Raw genomic sequence first — 18,206 nt, 5'->3', positions numbered from 1 at the left:
CCCCGCACCTCTCAGCATGGTCTGCTGCTGCTTGGCAGAGCAGATGAGGCGGCTGATGCCCTCGATGACCTGGCTCTTGGAGTCCACCTCCTTTTCTCGGGGTTTCTTGCTCAGGAAGATGGTGGGGACTGGAAAGCAAGCGGGACCCGCCTGTCACAGCCCCTGGAGAAGCAGCCACCTTCTCCTCTCGTCCCGTGGCGGGGGTAACTGGCCAGAAGCCGTCTCTCCCCTGCACGGCCTGATTCCAGGTCGCGGGTCAGGAGCTTCTAGTTGCTGACCCAGTCCAGGCACTGGGCTGGACTGTGGCCTCGCTGCCTTCCTCTGTGCAGTGAGGACCTGGGGCCAGGTGGTCCCTCAGGTCCCTGCTGGCTGGAATGTCCCAGCAGCCTGCGGGGCAGGGGCTGGCCGCCCTGTCCCAGGTGTGCTCTGAGAGGGAGGGCAATGCAGCAGAGCTCGTGCTGACCCGGCCTGGGGGAGCTGGGGTGCTCCCCTCTCCACCCTGCTCAGCTGGTGGCAACCCCCTGCAAGTCTCCGTGCTCCGGTCCCTGGGTTTTGGCTGCGGGCCTCGCATGGACCCTGCCCGACTCTGGGGGCTCTGCAGAAATGGGCACAGCTGCTTCGGGAGCGCCTGCAGGAGGCGGATCTGGGGCCACGCCTGCGCCGCAGGTCCCCAGCTGGCACAACAGTGGCAGGTGCTGCCTCAGCGCTGGCCTTGCTACAGGATCCCTGCCTCGCTCTCCCAGAGCACAGGGTGCAGGGCCACCCTCTCGCCCAGAGACCGTACGCCCCTCGACTCTTAAAAGTAACTATGTGTGGCCGGGCGGGGTGGCTCATGCCTGTAATCCCAGCACTCTGGGAGGCTGAGGCAGGAGGATCGCTTGAACTCAGGAGTTCAAAACCAGCCTGAGCAAGAGGGAGAGCCCATCTCTACTATAAATAGAAACAAATTAGCCAAACAACTAAAAAAATAGAAAAAATTAGCTGGGCAAGGGGGCGCGTGCCTGTAGTTCCAGCTACTCGGGAGGCTGAGGCAGGAGGATTGCTTGAGCCCAGGAGTTTGAGGTTGCTGTGAGCTAGGCTGATGCCACGGCACTCTAGCCCGGCTAACACAGTGAGACTCTGTCTCAAAAAATAAAAAATAAAAAAAAATAGGCCAGGCGCAGTGGCTCACGCCTGTAATCCTAGCACTCTGGGAGGCCGAGGCAGGCGGATTGCTCAAGGTCAGGAGTTCGAAACCACCCTGAGCGAGACCCTGTCTCTACTAAAAATAGAAAGAAATTAATTGGCCAACTAAAAATATATATACAAAAAATGAACCGGGCATGGTGATGCATGCCTGTAGTCCCAGCTACTCGGGAGGCTGAGGCAGGAGGATTGCTTGAGCCCAGGAGCTTGAGGTTGCTGTGAGCTAGGCTGACGCCATGGCACTCACTCTAGCCTGGGCAACAAAGCGAGACTCTGTCTCCAAAATAAACAAATAAATAAAATAAAATAACAATAAAAAATAAATAAAAGTATGTGCTTTTGCTCGTGCAGCCTCTTTGGAGCGGTCCCCAAGGCTGGGGCAGATGCTCTGCTCCCCAGTGTCGGCGGGGGTGGGGGTGGTGGGGGTGGCATGGAGACGTCCCTGTCATATAATCCACCTTGGAGGGCAGTGGCCAGTGAGGCTCCTTTCACCACATGGCAGTAACTGCCTCGGCCCTGAGGCGCAGGTGCTCGGCACAGTGACCAATGGCCCACCGAGGCCTCAGTTCCCCGCATCACAGAGGGAATGGCCTTGTCCCCCCAGTGGGGGGTGGGACTGCCCCCTCCAGGCCCTCGGCTGCATCCCCATCCAGTGTCTCCCAGGAGCAGGGTCTGTCCCAGACCCTGAGAGAGGAGACAGGAGCCCTGCTGGCCCTGGACTTCCCTGGCCTCGGGGATGCGCTTACCTTTTTTGTTCTTCTCTTTGGTGACCACAGTCATGGCCATGGTGCCGGAAAGCTGAGCCTCCCCGCCATGGGGCAGGCGGGAGACCTGCACCGAGCGGAAGACACTCTTGAGGGTGTTCTTGGAGCTGGCGTCCCTCTTGTCACCTTCTCTCCTCCGCTCCCCGGGGTGGCCCAGCCAGTAGTCCACCTGGAGGCCGATCACGTCCCCGTACGGGCTGCTGGGGCTTCTGGGGCAGGGAGACAAAAGCGAGAGCTTGGCTCTGCCCCGGCTCCGAGTACTCAGCCCGACGGGGCAGGACGAAGGCCAGCCTCGGCCCTTGTAGGACGGAGAATCAGGCTGGCCTGAGGACAGAGCCACGAGGATGAGGGCACAGGACACGGAAAGGGAACCAAACAGAAACATCACAGGAGAATGAGGAACGCAGAGAAGGGAGAACATACTCTCGCACATGTATGTACATGCGTGCACACACATGTGCCCCACAAGCAAGGCCTGGCGAACGCCAAGTGGAGGGTCGGGGAGCAAGTGGGGCCGGCCTGCAGCTTCCCATATTTATGGCACTTTTAGCTCAGCCATGGTCTGACTCCCGGGCAGAAGGCTGCTGTGTCCTGAAAGGAGTATCAGACACAACAGGACACGGCAGGGAGCATCTCATTCTTCTCTTTCTGCCCCATTTCTGCGTTCTGCTAAGGAATGGCTTCAATCGGGAGGCAAAGGAGGTGGAGGTACCCGCGACCCCAAGGCCTCCCAGTCGCCGCGGGACGGAGACCTCCGGGTCCTGGGCATGGCACGGCCCTGTGGGGATCCCGCCTCCTCCCGCACTGTCCCTCCCAGCAAAGCAGCAGGCGCCATGGAGCGGGCCAAGAGGGCGGGTGGACGAGCGCCGAGGTCCAGCCTAGGCTGCCCTTGGCACTTCTGGAAAATTCCCTGGCCAGGGCCTCCCTCTCTGCTGCTATAGGAGAGAAAGAGGTGAAGGCAGAAGAAAGGGAAGTGGGAGTGAGCACAGCGGCTGTTCCTGCGGAAGGTTCTGGCCCTGCCCAGCTCTCCTCTGCGCAGGGCTCGTCCTGGGAGAGCACCCTCCCGCTCCCGGGCCTGGGCGCAATGTCACTCCCTGAACAGTGGACGTTTAGCTTCATCTAAGCTTTAGAGAGGCGGGATCCTGAAGACACGCCCCACCATCACAGCTCGCTCAGCAGTCTGAGTCTGGCTCACTGCACAGTCGCTGGGCACCGCCTGGCTTGGTGGCTGCTCAGGTCCCAGCTCCCGGCACGGGCAGGATACCCTGAGTGTCTAGCACTAACACATGTGTTCTTTTGTTTTTGTTTTTTGAAACAGAGTCTCGCTTTGTTGCCCAGGCTAGAGTGAGTGCCTTGGCGTCAGCCTTGCTCACAGCAACCTCAAACTCCTGGGCTCAAGCGATCCTCCTGCCTCAGCCTCCCGAGTAGCTGGGACTACAGGCATGCGCCACCATGCCCGGCTAATTTTTCCTCTATATTTGTAGTTGGCCAATGAATTTCTTTCTATGTTTAGTAGAGATGGGGTCTCGCTCTTGCTCAGGCTGGTCTTAAACTCCTGCACTACAAGTGATCCGCCCGCCTCAGCCTCCCAGAGTGCGAGGATTACAAGTGTGAGCCACCGCGCCCGGCACACGTGTGTTCTTACTTAAGCCACACGACAGTGCTGTGAGGTGGTCGTTTCACCTCTACTACACAGAAGAGAGAACTAAGTTGAGCAACTCGTCCAGGGACACGGCAGGCAGAAGACAGAGCCTCTGGAACCCAGCTGCGTCTTGTCCCCAGGCCCACACTCTTCCCTCCGCACAGGAAGTCCCACAGCCAGACCCCTGCATGGCGCTTCGCAGTTAAAAAGGGCCTCTCTGCCGACACTGTCTCATCTGAGCCTGCCGCTCCGCGAGACGGGGGACAGCGTCCTCTGCTTCGCTGTGCTGTTCATGGCTGGGCCGCTGGACCTCGTCCCTGAATTCTAGCTCCAGTGACCTCGCCCTGCTGCCACCTGCCACGCCCATATACTGTCCCTGGAATCAGTGGGGATGCCGGGCACTGACGGGGGGGCAGGGTGGAGGGGGCATGCAGGACAGGCAGGCGCGGCGGGGGCTTACCCCACTATGGCGAGGGCGCTGCTCATGGACGGGGAGGAGGGTGGGGTGGCCATGGCATCTCGGCTCAGCCCCGAGCTGGAGGGTGGCGACGTGGAGGGCACAGTAAGGCTGACCACAGGTGAATCGTCCCCGTCGCCTGGCCGGGGGACAAACACAGATAGCTGGAGGAAGCCATCCTGGCCTCCCTCCTTGGGCCTTGGCCCCTCCCCCAGCCACCACTTCAAGTGGGGCGAGGGTGCCCACGTCCTTCCTGCTCACATGCTGGTTTCCCCTAGGACATCCAGAGCCTCCAACTTCAGGCCCCCTGGACAGGAGAGAGGAGGGGGCAGGTACCGCCCCCACCCCAGGGAAGACACAGAGCCCAGCTCACCTGCGGTGGAGGGAGAGTCCTCAACCAGCCCCACCTTCACCACCTACACGGGGAGAGACACTCATTAAAGCCCCCAGAAGCAGGTGGCCAGAACCGCACCAATCACTACATATTGTTTTATTGCAGTCTTTAAAATCTTTGCAAGTCCAGAGCAGCCCGATCTCTAAGAGACGTGGGGAAAACAGAGCGAGACAAAAACGCAGTTCCAAACACGATGGGGGGCCTGAGCAGCTCTTCTCTGGGCTGAAGGTCCAGGGCCGGAGCCGTGTCAGTGCCCTGGGGACACCATGTGGGGAGGGGCCCGGGACCCCAGCTCCACCTGTGGGGACAGGAGCTCTCGTGGCAGGGGCTGTGCTACGTGCTAAGGGGTGACGCCAGCACTCCCCTCTCTGGCCTTCCTGGAATCATCCTACCGAATTGGGGTGGGGGTGGTCCTCAGGGATTTTCAAGTATCCGTAGAGAATTCTGGAAAGGACAGAGGGCGCCCTCCAGTGGCCAGAAAAGGACACAGCCAGAGAAAGATGATGTGACCATCCAGGCTGTGTCTGAAGTGCCTGGTGACATCTTGTGCCCTATCACCTGGCCCAGCCCCAGGCACAGGGGCAGCGGAGCCGAGCCGGGAGGCCAGAGGCCGGACTCGGAGGAGCTGGGACAGGTGCTGCCCGCAGGTGGTGCCCAGAGCTGCTGGGAGCACAAGGCCGCACTCCCGAGGTCTGCCCCAGTTCTCCACGCGACCTTACTTTGGTTTCCAGAGAAGAACAAATCAACACCCTGGGCCTCCTGGATACAATTCCCCTCTCCCTGCGCTTCCTCTGGCTCTGTGAGGCTGCCAGCTCCTTTGGTTTTCAAAGAATTTTTCTCTCTCTCAGCTGTGAGGCCAGCTTGAGCAGCAACCCACAGCAAAGTGAGAAGCACCAAACCGCCGGCCCAGCCTGTGGGCCGTGGTCCTGGGGGGGTAACGCAGCCATGGGGGCGGCCCCTGGACCCAGTGTCCCCGGCTCAGGCATCTCCCAAGACCACTGCAGACCGGCAGCACCTTGGCTGCGCAGAGACAGGGACGGCAAGGAGCTGGGCCCCTCACCTGCACACACACCTTCCCTCTAGAAGCTCTGACTGATCCTCAAAGAAGGACAGAAAAGACACAAGCTGGTTTGGAAGGGAAATTAGAAGGTCTTATGAATGGAAATCCGAGTTTTCAGTCCTGCTTCCACGGCATACTAACCCCAAGAGGTTCTTCCTTTCGCTTCCCCTTCCCTTTTTATTTTCAGAGACAGGGTGTGTTGCCCAGGCTGGAGTTCAGTGGTGTGATTGTAGCTCACTGCAGCCTGGAACTCCTGGGCCCAAGTGATCCTCCTGCCTCAGCCTCCTGAGTAGCTGGGACTGCAGGTACGTGCTACCATGCCCAGCTAATTTTTTCCCCACAGGGATAGGGTCTCTCCATGTTGTCCAGGCTGATCTTGAACTCCTGGCCTCAAGTGATCTTCCAGCCTCGGCCTCCTAAAGTGCTGGGATTATAGGCATGAGCCACCATGCCTGGTATTTTCCTTTATTTTCAAAATTAACTAGTATAGAGATTTTCCCCAACTAACCAGAAGGACGAGAAACCCTTCCTCTCAGTGGTCTATCTGACCCTGAAGACAGCAGTATCTATTTCTCAGACTTCTCTTCAAAATATCATCTTTCATTATTTCAAGGCAGTGCCCCCTTCCCTGGAGCCTGTGGAAGCTGAACTCGGACATCATGCCCTGGGCCAAGGCACCAAGTCCAGGGCCTGGTGCAACAAACAGGAGACACCAGGGATGACTCTGGGGATAGTCTGTGATCCAGAAAGGGAGGACAGACACCAAGAGGGGCAGCCCAGTACATGCCCCAGCCCAGGGCCCCTCCGCCTTGGCACTGCTGCCGTGTGGGGCCAGGTCATTCCCTGCACTGGGGACCATCCCGTGCACTGCAGGTGTATAGCAGCATCCCAGGCCCCGCCCTCAGCTGTGATAATCAGAAATGTCTCCAGACACTGCCAGGTAGCCCCTGGGGGGACTCCCACAACTGCTGTTCTAGATGAATCTTTTATTTTTGTGTGGGTGTCAGGGAGGATGGGAAGGCCGGGAGAATGGGTGGGGCACGGAGCAGAGGGCAATCAGTACTCACGCCAATGAAGGGAATGAACTTCTGGTAGGAGTCTTCATCAGGGCTGTTGGGAGACAGGAAAGCTCTGCAGTGAGCAGGTCGGACTGAGTGGGGTGCAGGGATGTAAGCACTTCCTGTTTTACTGCGGCTTCTAAGGAGCCCAGAACACTATACTTCGTCCCATCACATCTTGGGGTGGCATGAGGGTCTATTACTTGTGGTACACATGGAGCACACAAAATGGGGCAAAAGAGCTGACTGTGCAAACTACGCTTGCTGCTCCCGCATCTGAGCTCAGCCACCAGACAGGTGCTCTGCACTTGGTGCCTGCCCCTGCAGTGGGAGGCCGGGCAAGGAAGGAGTGCCAATGGGGGGTGGTAAAATCCCTCTCACCCTCTTGGGTTCCTATGAAGGGACATGGGGTAGGGTATGGAGAGGGAAAGTATGCAAATGCAGGGAAGACTCAATATTCCTGTGACCCCCCCAAAGCCAAGCTTACAACTTGTGCCTGCAGGTCAGCATGGCTTCAGCCACGGGGAGCTGGTGCGTCGCCGCCGCCCCGTTGACGTACTGCATCACCCGCCCCACCACGTCCAGTTGCTCTGCAGGAAAGCCAAGCAACAGCTGCCGTCGGTTTCAGCAGGCGACCCTGCAGACCCCCGGGGAGCGCCTCCTGAGACTCCACAGGACCCGGGGGGAAGGGGCTTGAGCTAAGGAAGGGCTGAGAGCCCTTTGGTTTTGAACCGAGGAGGCATGAACCCAAGGATGGGCCTCTCCCTCCGACCTCCACGTTTGCACTCCTCAAAGTCCTGCTCTTTCCTGGGCTAACCACGCCCTTCCTGTCATGCCCACTTGCTCCTGCCTGTGTTCATGGCCATCTGTCAACCCACAGGAGCCTTGCCCCACCGATCTCTGCCCAGCCCTTCGTCACAGCCTCGCCAGGCTGTCACTCCCCCTGCCTGGAGGAACTCGGCCTCATTCTGATCCTGCCACCTCTACCCGGCACTCAGGGAAACCCTGGCTGGGACAGTGCCTGTCATTTCTTAAGAGATTACTCGATAACTATGCTCTGCTTCTTGGATTTCATCCCTACAACTAGAGGTGTCCACTGCCCGCCCTGCACGTGGCCCTCCTCACTCCAGACGTGCAGAGGCTCAAAATGTCCAGAGCAGAAGGGCAGCGTTTAACAAGCCTCCGCTAACGGACACTTACCGGAAAAGCGAGTGCCTGGGAGGTGACAGTGCGGGAGAGCAGCACGACCCCCGGCTCCTCCCCCGCCGAGGCTGGCTCTGTGAACCTGGGGACAGCTGCCTGCCAAGGGGCCCCTACCTGACACTGGGGGCTCCGAGCGACTGAACAGATCTCTCCAGCCAGAGTCGAGGAAGGAGCTGCTGTATCTGCTGTCGACGGAGCCCAGGTATTTGGCCACTGGGTGAGAACCTGGTCAGTGGAAAACCAGAGACGGCGAATTGGTCCGGGGGTGAAGTAGGGTGCGGCCCACCCACCCCGTGCCCCGGGAGCAGGACCGGCTGGTGGGAGTGAGCCCCAACTAGGGCTCCCAGTGGCGGCGGGCCTTACCGAGGGGGATGATGAGGAAGCGCATGTAGCCCAGCCAGTCGGAGGTCTTGCTGGCCAGCGACTTGACGAAGAACCGGAGAATGGAGCTCAGGTAGCTCTGGCCCCCCACTGCGGCCACCTTCACCGGCCGGGGCATGGAAGAGTTGCAGTTGCAGCTGGGGAGGAATGGGAGCGTCACAGAACTTGGGGTCGCCAGGATCCTGCTCAGGGGGACCCCAAGGGCCGACTCTCCATGATCTCAACAACCCGCAGGGGAAGCAAAACAATACGCAAAATAAAACAGAATGACGTGGACAATAAGCCACAGTGCTTTTGCAATTAAGAGGAAATCCAGGATCACAGCCCAGCTGGTTGCCCAGGAAGGAGATGGAATAGCTAAGGCTGACGTGAATGCGGCAGCGCTACGCCCCGCCTAGGTGTGCGCCCTGTGACTCTGGAATTTGTAGCGGCCACGCGGGCAGGGGCCTCTGGCCCCTCTGAGAAGGCCCTAGGGGAACCCCAGCTCTAGACTGTCTAGCAGCACGTTGCACTTGGAAGGAAGGAAGGAAGGAGTAAAAGGTCCGTTTAAAACCCCAGGGTTCTCTCCTCCCTGTTGCAGGTTAAGAAGAAGATGAAGCAAGTCGAGGTCGAGGCAGAGAGCCGGGGGCAGGAGCTGCTGGGGCCGCCAGGGGCTCTCGAGTGCTACAGCCCATGCTGCGCCCCAACCACACACCCCACTGTGCTTTCTCAGTCTGATAAGGCCAGGGGGTCCTGTCCTCGCTTGGAAATCAGCAGGGTAGGGGGGAGGGCAGGAGAGGGGAGCGGTGCCCTTACTAGCGCTGGATCCGGGTGAGCAGGGCGGACAGCACGGCCTGGACCTCCACAGTGGAGCAGGTGCACACGACGGGCTTCCGCTGGTCCTGGAGCAGCTCAGCCACATACTGGGGTGGGGAGGGGAAGGGGAAGGGACGCAGGTGAGGGCACATTAGATCCCCCACGAGGACAAGCAAGGCCCAGGCTGAGCTGCAGGGCCCTTGTCCTCTGTAGCTCGGACTGAAGGTGGGCAAAGGTGGCCAGGTTTCCTGCTGCCACTCAGAGAGTAGGAGAGGTGACAGCTGACTGTCACAGGCGGGAAGGCTGAGGGGGTTTCTGACACTAGTGCTCTGGGGGTCCTGGCGCCAGCGTCTAACGGGTGGGAGCAGGCAGGGCTGCTTTGGTCCCACTGAGTCACCTCTGTGGGAACCCAGACCAACCCGGGCATGTTCCAGCACATGGAGCTTCTCAAAGTGCTCGGTCCCACTGTGCTGCCGTGGCCTGTGGCGCGCTGATGGCGCCAGGTGGGACTGCTCCTGCTCTCCCACATACAGGGATGCTGAAGTGTGGGAAAGTTAGTGGCTTCAGATCCCACAGGTTGCACAGTGACAGAAGTAGGACTGGAACCCGGGGCTCTGGGCTCAGTTTGGGGTGAAGGGGCCGAGGGGGGGTTGCGCTTCCTGCCCTCACCTGGCCCTGCCAGTCGGTGGTGTTCACCAGGATGACGTTTTCGGGGAGGGCTGCATCTGACACGAGGATCTGATTCAGCTGGTCATACACCACCTTTCTTGGAATCTGCAGGGACAAGTGTCTCCTGTCAGGCAGCCCCGGAAGCCCGGGGCTGGGGCTGGGGCCGGGCGTGTGGAGAAGCCCCGGAGCAGGGATGCTCGGAGAGAACCAGGGACGCGGACTCTGGAGGCGGCGCAGCCTCCCGCTGGCCGGACCGCGGCGGGGAGGGGAGGAGGAAGAAGGAGCGGACAGAGTCCTCAGAGGACATGCGAACACATGAGAACAAAGCCACGTGGTCATCCTGCCGGCCCAGGCGGCGGGAGGCGAGGCTGGTGGAGGAAGGAGGCGGCGGCAAGAGAGGCGGCCGGTGGCGCTGAGAGAGACAGAACCAGGGCAGCGGGGAGAGAAATAATGAGAGTGGCAGCAGCGCTGTGTGGGGACCTGCTGTCTGCGGGAACAAAAGGTATTTCAGGAATAGTGATTAACAGGAAGGACAATGCCTCACCCCAGGCACTAGGCTATTCTAGGCTCGGGCTCATTTTCAGCTGGGTAATAGCATCAAACTCGGGAGGCCACGCTGACACGCGCTTTCTCTTGACAATGTTTATCAGGGAAATGAACAGACTTCCTGCCTCAGTCCAGAACCGCAGCAGCCCAGGGAAGCCCCTGCCCCGAAGCTCTGTCGCCCCCGGCCTCCAAAGAGAACACGACTGCTGAGGCCCTGTTTCTTTTGACTTCTTTTCCAGCCACTCTCAGGAACTTCAATGGAAATACTTTAGTGCCATTAACTCATCAGCTTGAAATCACAGTCACTGCCCACAGATGCACTAACGAAAGGACTGGCACTCATGTTGGGGACATCCCCAGAGACCTGGTGGCTGCCTTCCTCCGGGACAACTGACTAACCACATGACCCCCAGACTGTCTGGTGGAGGCCGAGGAGGCACAGCCAACGAGAGAGACGGCAGGTGGGACAATGACAACGCCAGCACTCCCGGTTCCCTGCCCGCTCCCACAGGTCAGCTCGTTCCCCTGGCAGAAAATAGTAAACACAGGGCAGCTCTCTAATGCTGGTCTTTCTTCAAGACTTTTTATTTGGAGCATTTGGAAGTGACTCTCCTTTCCTCTCAACTAAGTGTCCAAAGAAGATGAGAAAGCAGAGCCTGCAGTCCGGGGAATCTCAGGGGGCCCTGGCCGTGCCGGGGGCCCAGAAGTACCTGCGTGCTGTGGCCCAGGTCCGGGGAGCGCTCGCTGTCAGAGCTGTTGGTCCTCTCACTCAGAGGCTTGGAGAGCTGCCGCTCCTTCAGGGGCGTGCTCCGCTTCTGCCGCGGCGTGTGCACCCCTTCCACCTTGCTGCCGGGGACGTGGAAAGGGTGGTCAAACAGCCCTCCGCCCCCAAGGCTGCTGCGGCCTTGCTCTCCCCAGGCCCAGAGCCACGCTAAGGACGGCCTCGGCTCGTCCCCTGCCTCCTTCCCAGCCACAGTACCTGGGGGAGGCCGAGCCCTGGAGATCCGTCTTGCTGGACTTCATGGGAGTTTTGACCTTCTCTGGCACAACCAGACTGGTGCTCACATCTCCGAACGTGTCCTGGTCAGTGGTTTCCTGCCACGGAGGATGGGGAGGAGCAGTGAGGTCACCGCTCACACAGCGACCTCCAGGAGCCTCCTTGGAGCCCCACCAGGCCCCTCACCACCGTGAGCACGCGGTTCATTCTTTCTCTGCACACCTGGGGTTCCAAACCTTCCTCAACCAGTGGGGGCTGCTACTGTTCAGTTTGAATGAGTGTGCCCTGCGTGCTGCCGGCCCGCCCTGCCCTCCACGTGCACGAGTGATCTGTCTACACACGTGCAGGAGCCGCCTCCAGGAGGGAAGGGGCCCACACCTGTGCATCTCCCCAGCTCCCGGCCTGGCCTCGTCAGGGTTGTGATCTGGGGACCAGGGAGGTCTGCAGCCACGCTCCTCACCTCAGCCAAAGCCACCCTGTGTTGACCTTGGAATCCTCCCTTCCTTCCTCACCCTCATGCTGACTCTCGGCTGCACCTCCCTGGCTCACTCACACCCACCCCCTCGTCCCATCTTTTGGGTTCAGGCCTTTGCCGTCCTCAGGTAACGTCTGACAATCTCCACAAGCCTCGCTGCCCGCTTCATGCCACCTGCCTGCTCAGGCCAGCTTGGCCTTCCTGGCACACAATGGCCACCAAGGGCCAGCACTATTCAAATGGCGTGAACAGCTCTGCACTGCTCGGAACAAGTCTCAGCTCCTCAGTGGGGCCTTGAGGCCCTCCAGGGCCTGGCCCCGGGCCACCTTCCTGTACTGCTGTCCCCCACATCTTCCCCAGGACCACCCTGCCCCAGTGCTCCCGCCTGCGTGCCTGCTCACCTGCCTCTCTGCCTCTGCCCTTGCTCTGCATTTTCACAGTGTTCCCTGAGGCTTAACACCCGCAAAGTAAGGGGCACAGATCTAAAGCAGGGAACTGGAGTTTGTGCACAAGTGTAGCCCTGGGTGACTGTTAACCTGTCAAGATGGAATATTCCAGCACTACCGAAGGGTCCCACAGGCCCTGTTCCACCCCCACAGGCACCGAGTGTTCTCACGCTGCCATCATGGTTAGTTTTGCCTGTTTGCGAATTTCACATAGATGGAATCCTACGGCACGAATTTTTGTGTGTGTTTGGCTTCTTCTGCTCAACATCAAGTCCCTGAGATTTGATCAATCACTGAAAGGTTTAATCAGAAAATGACACAACTGGAATTTCATTTTGGAAAGACCACGATAGTTGCCACATGTGGTGTGGACCACAGTGGGGCCTGAGTGGAATCTGGATTATTCAGACTGCCGTGACCTGTAAAAGGTAAGTCAGCACGGCAAATCCCAGACTCATCTTGAATCAAGCCTAACGTTCTGTTATACAAGAGACCTTTAAGGAGGAACCATTTACTACAGGAAACAAGCCTAGAATCATTCTCCTGGATCCCATTCAACCCTCAGCAGGTCTTACCGTGAGGCTCAACCCAGGTGGCATTCTAGAAAGTTCCCTGCTCCCTCCTGCCCAGTGCCCAGCTTCTGGTTCTAGGGATGTTCTGCGAGACCCGGCTCAGACGTGCCCTCCCCCAATACCTGCCCAGGCCAGGCCACCCGGTCTCACGCTGGGTGTGCACAGGGGCTTCCCTGGGCAGCTGCTGTGCTGCAGCTGCAGACGGCGCACTCGCCTTTGCCTCTCCGTGCCCAGCACGAGCGGGCACACAGGGAACGCTCGAGAGTCAACGTGTAATTAAACCGCGCATCCCGCCACGCGCCCTGGCAGCTCCAATGCCTCTTAGCGGAAGGAGTTGACCAGCAACCCCTTGGAGACTCAATGTGGCTGCCTGGCAACCGCAAGGACAACATGCGAGGAGGAGAGGATGGCTTTCCAGGGGAGACACTGGTCATCACCGCTTGGGAGCAAATGGGGGTGACAGTGAGAAATTATCCAAACTAGCATCGGACCCCTCTAAGTAAAGGGCAGAATGGGGACATTTCTGGTTTGCTAATATGGGGAAGGACCTGGTGTCCAGGGAGGTCACATTCCACGGGAAAGGTTTCAGGAGAAAGAGCCCAGGATGCACAGTTGCCCCCAGGCAGTTTGGAGGGTCACCCCCCCCTTATCTCTAAAGGGACAGATGCTGTTGGAAGCGGCAGAAACAGGAAACTGTGCCGTACATACCAGAGTGTCTGTCTCAGTCAAGCTGTCATCTTGGTTTTTAATCCAAGTAGACTTGACTTTTTCTAGAGCAGCCATTTCCATCTGCAAAAATGGTAATGATTAGTTATAACTGACACAAATAGCTACCACTGTGACTTGTTTTACCAGTTCCCCATGAAGCTTAACACACTTTCACTGAATCTTCAACCTCATAAAATCTTGAGGGCTTTTATTTTTTAAGGGGCATATTTTTTCGAAAATGAAGCTTGGGAGGGATCAGTTATTTTTGTAATCAGACTACACGGTGGGATGCAGAATCCAGAACTTCTACCTCCCATGAGACGTCATGGGAGGAGAAGCTCAAAGGTCGGATGGCTTTGCTGTTGGACCACAAAGCTCTGACCGTGAGCACAGTACACACCCTTGCCCAGGGGCACACGGGGCCGCCTCTGCTTGTCAGAGAGAAGGTTATGGTTTAGGGGTTTGATTTTGAGGCTAAGGACACTGACCACAGCCAATGCTTTTTGCTCGGTAGAAACATCCAGAAAACCCTCTGACAGGATATATTATGCAGAAAGACACCTGATGTTAAGCCATTTAGGTGTGAACTAATTCTCCATTTGTCCCCAACACTTCTTAGCATTTCTCATAAATATTAAAAATTCACTTTGCAGCCGGGCGTGGTGGCTCACGCCTGTAATCCTAGCACTTTGGGAGGCCGAGGCGGGCGGATTGCTTAAGGTCAGGAGTTCGAAACCAGCCTGAGTGAGACCCCGTCTCTACCAAAAATAGAAATAAATTAATTGACCAACTAAAATATATATATACAAAAAATTAGCCGGGCATGGTGGCGCATGCCTGTAGTCCCAGCTACTCGGGAGGCTGAGGCAGTAGGATCGCTGAGCCCCGGAGATTGAGGTTGCTGTGAGCTAGGCTGACGCCACGGCACTCACTCTAGCCTGGGCAACAAAGTGAGACTCTGTCTCAAAAAAAAAAAAAATTCACTTTGCAAATACAGACACATAATCAGATTTTCAAATTTGCTAACATTGCTTCTGGCTGTGCAGACACCAAGTCAAAGTCTCGAGCAGTGACTTGCTGCGGGGTTGTAGGTCTCGGATGTAGGGAAGGCACTGGCCTTGTACGTCTCTTGTTTCTTACAGGGAACCTCAGAAACCAGGAAACATGAAGGATGTCCCACTCGCCCCCAGTCACTCCAAGTCCCTTCTCTGAGTAAATCACATAATACTGAGAAACATCAGGCTGATGAGAGCAGAGGTCACTCGACAAACTAATGAGCAAAGATCACAAAAGCAGGCTCCCTGTGTCGCACCCTAGACCAGGATTTCTCCGCTCGGGCACTGCTGACGTTTCGGGCTGGATTATTCTGTGCTCTGCAGGATGCTTGGCAGCATCCCTGACCTCCTGAGCTCCTGACCTCTACGCACCGGGTACCAGGAGCAGACCGCCCATTTGTGACGACCAAGAACGTCTCCAGTCACTGCCAAACATCTCCTGGGAGGCGAAATCACCTAGTTGAGAACCACTGTGCTCAGCTGTCTGCAAGACGGACTCAACACGCTTCAGCCACACCCTACGATCCTCAGGTCTGCCGACCATCAGCTTGGCGTCGGCTCACCACCACACACAATGGGCTGCCTCCAGACCACAGCACGCGCTCATTTACACGTGTCTGCACAATTAGCCAACGTAAACAGAGTCTAGAATGATGAAAAAGCCCTGGCCAGACCTAAAAGTAAAGACAATTTCACTCAGTTTTGGATCTCAGTATTACAAACGAACTGAACATGTTTAGAAAGAATGAATTGGGGTGATGACACAGTTCTGCCAGGTTGTAAGGTGGCATGCCTTGTCGTCAAGCCCTGTGACAGCCACAGCATCAATTCTGTGGCAAAGCTGCACCATTTAATAAGATTTTACTCCCTCCAGCTTTATTAAGGCGTAACTGACAAATGGAAATCGTGTATATTGATGGTGTGAGACACGTTTTGCTACACGCGTGAAATGAACGGATGGCAGTCATTAACAATCTCCTGACGTATGTGTAACTGGATTGGGTCAGGGGGTGCCTGCTGGCCGTTTACCGACACTTTCACCTGTCCTGGGCGCTCATTCCTCCCAGAGACAACGTCCCGACTGCTCCGAGCGTCTGACCTGCTCTCACACACACCCTGGAACACCAGCAGTGCTCCGGCTTGCCTGCCTGCTTGGCAGCGGGGGCGGACGAGGCATCTCGAGGTTCCAGCAGCCTACAATGTGCCCACGGGCGATGCCAGCTGCTGAGCAGCGTGTGCACGTGCATGGGGGGAGGGCAAGAGTGGGCATTATTTAGGCTGTTATTGTTAGGAAGGACGGTCCCCAACACCATTATCACAACGCTACGGAAGCAGCGACCTTTAGCAGTCGCAGTCTTGGCTGAAAGTCTGCCTCTCGTGGCCACCCCACCCAAGCATCGTCAGGGCCTACTGCTAACAGCTAAGAAACAAATTATGTCGCTCCTGTGTGCTCCATTCTTGTGAAAACTCAACAACTGCAATAATTTGCATCAGCAGAAATTCCTTCTGGTTCTAGTGATAAACTGAATCTTCTAAAAATTTGAGGAACAAAAAGGAAGATTAAGAAAAATAACTAACAACGTTACGACATTAGGAAAGAAAGGACACCAACTGGCAGCAGTGTGTACACGTCTGCCCACGTATGTACGATCTCATGTTTTCTCCTAATCCATTCAGAAGTTCTCTGTTTAAGAGCAAGCCTCGTCCTGCTGCTCCCAAAGTGCCTTCATAGCAAAGGAGTCCAAAGTTTCACACCCACATCAAGACATATGGGCTCTTCAAAAAATAGCAGTATCAGCAGAAAACCAGTAAAGTGAGTCTGAAATCTGGCCAATGGAACCAGAATTTGAAGGAGTCACTAAAAAGACATCTAAGTCCTACCAATTTTAGGAGTCCAAAACTGAAATGGCATTAAGGAATTATAATAATAAAAGCAACAGCATTTATGGAGCGATGAGCAATGTTCCTCATGCAGTCAGTCAGTCAGTCAGTCAGTCAGTCAAGTACACATGTTGGAGGTTTGGAGGTTGGAGGTTTGACCTCCCATTGCATCTCCACGCTACCTAGTGAGGTGAGAGTTTTTTTTTTTTTTTTTTTTTAATTAGACACAGGGTCTTGTTCTGTCACCCAGGCTAGAGAGCAGTGGCATTATGACAGCTCACTGCAGCTTGGAACTCTTGGGCTCAAGCCATCCTCCTGCCTCAGCTTCCTAAGCAGCTAGGACTACAGGTGCATGTGCCACCATGCCCGGCTAATTTTTTATTTTTAGTAGAGGTGGGTCTCACTCTTGCTCAGGCTGGTCTTGCACTGCTGGGCTCAAGTAATTCTTGGCCTCCCAGAGTGCTGGGATTGCAGGCCCCATGCCCAGGCGAGCACGTGATTTGTACAAGTGCTTTGTGCATGAGGAAACCAAGGCTTGGTAACTTGCCTAAGAGCACACTCAGTGGAGTGATGGAGTCAAGATTCAAACTCAGAAACTCCACCCTGCCCCAGTGTGGGTTTTATCTACACAGGGGCCCTCAAGCCATCATATCCTAAAGACTGGCACTCCACCCGTTTCACCGCCACCTGGCCCCATGCCAACTCACTGCCTCACAGACAAGGCGCCTGAGGCTCAGAGCATCAAAGGGATTTTTTTCTCTAAACTTTGTAAACCACGTAACTGAGACTAAAGTAGAACCTACAGCCAAATTCCGTTAACCCAGAAATACCTTCACTAGTACAAAACAGTTCCTCTTACTGAATTCAGAGCAACGATCGCTAGTGTTTGTTGAACATAATATATTTTGTTACAGTGTTCTACTGTAGAACACCTGTTCTGTATCCTAGAACTCTGTGAAACGGCCCTCCCTCAGTCAGGTCCCAGGTTTCTTTCTAGAAGAGTTATCCCTTATGTTTAAAAGGGAATCTGGCTCTAGCAGCCAATGGTCTGCCCATGGGGACAGTGACGATGCAGCAGGCCACCTGAGGAAACGCAGCTCCAAGGCACACCCTAAGCATCAGCCCTGAAGTGAGGCCCCCTCGGTGGCAGGTCACCAGGAAGCAGGGCTGGACAAGCGCTGAGGGTCAGGATCTGCGGGAGGACACGGTGTGGGCCGCCGCCGCGTCCACCCACACATCCTCGCTGGCGAGGGAGGAGAGCCCCACCTGGCGGCTGCAGGCCGAAAGGCAGCCTGGACACCCCGGGAGAGTTTCTGGTTTCCAGCCCTTAGGACAGTGGGCACGCGCCCTTCCAGCCTCCTCACAGTCGCACCTGCAGCAGGGCGAGCTGTGTGTCCCACCAGTGAATACACAACTGTGGCTTCATCTGCTAGTGACGCAGGAAGCACGGGAGGACTCAAAGGATTCAGTGTCTCTGATCTTCAGACAGACACAGGGCTTTCAACGGCAAACCTTAAACTCTGCCCTGAAATCGCGCAAAACGCCCACTTGCCCTTAGTTGTCAGCGAAGGGAAAGCCTATGGTAAGTTCGGCGCCACCCTGGGAGCCGCTGCTGGGGAAAGGGACTTCCTACGGAGGGCAGAGTGTGGCCCAGGGAGCTACTGGGCTCTTGGCTGCGACAGCAAACAGCGCCTGTCTCCTCTTGCTCATCAGGCAAAACGGAAAGCTCTTGACGAAATTCTAAATTCTCTCAGGGCACCGCTCCCCTGTGAATCCTCTACCCTACGGAGCCTGCGCACTGTCTCCCAAACACATCTTGAAGGCTTCTCTGTGCCTTTGGAATTGCACGCCACTGGCCAAATACCACGGACTCCCAGCTACCACGCAGTAGACACGGAGGGAGGGACTATAATGTGCT

The 18,206-nt window shown here is 56.7% G+C and overlaps 1 protein-coding gene across 1 annotated transcript in view; it reads right to left on the bottom strand.

Annotated features, from left to right (window-relative positions):
* PACS1 (phosphofurin acidic cluster sorting protein 1) overlaps positions 1–18,206 on the bottom strand; it is a 128,805-nt gene that overhangs the window by 1,409 nt on the left and 109,190 nt on the right. Inside the window, exons 11-23 of the mRNA XM_012757471.2 lie at positions 13,353–13,433; positions 11,134–11,249; positions 10,865–11,000; positions 9,609–9,713; positions 8,940–9,046; positions 8,127–8,281; positions 7,878–7,988; positions 7,048–7,150; positions 6,570–6,612; positions 4,422–4,464; positions 4,052–4,187; positions 1,932–2,158; positions 9–128 (exon numbers count right to left, since the gene is read on the bottom strand). Of these exons, the coding sequence (XP_012612925.1) occupies positions 9–128; positions 1,932–2,158; positions 4,052–4,187; positions 4,422–4,464; positions 6,570–6,612; positions 7,048–7,150; positions 7,878–7,988; positions 8,127–8,281; positions 8,940–9,046; positions 9,609–9,713; positions 10,865–11,000; positions 11,134–11,249; positions 13,353–13,433 (1,483 nt within the window). The remainder of the gene's footprint in view (positions 1–8; positions 129–1,931; positions 2,159–4,051; positions 4,188–4,421; positions 4,465–6,569; positions 6,613–7,047; positions 7,151–7,877; positions 7,989–8,126; positions 8,282–8,939; positions 9,047–9,608; positions 9,714–10,864; positions 11,001–11,133; positions 11,250–13,352; positions 13,434–18,206) is intronic.

This window comes from Microcebus murinus, chromosome 4, assembly GCF_040939455.1.
Source record: "Microcebus murinus isolate Inina chromosome 4, M.murinus_Inina_mat1.0, whole genome shotgun sequence".
NCBI lineage: Eukaryota > Metazoa > Chordata > Mammalia > Primates > Cheirogaleidae > Microcebus > Microcebus murinus.
Note: the sequence above shows the minus strand (reverse complement) of the source record. Positions and strands in the feature narration are given on the sequence as shown.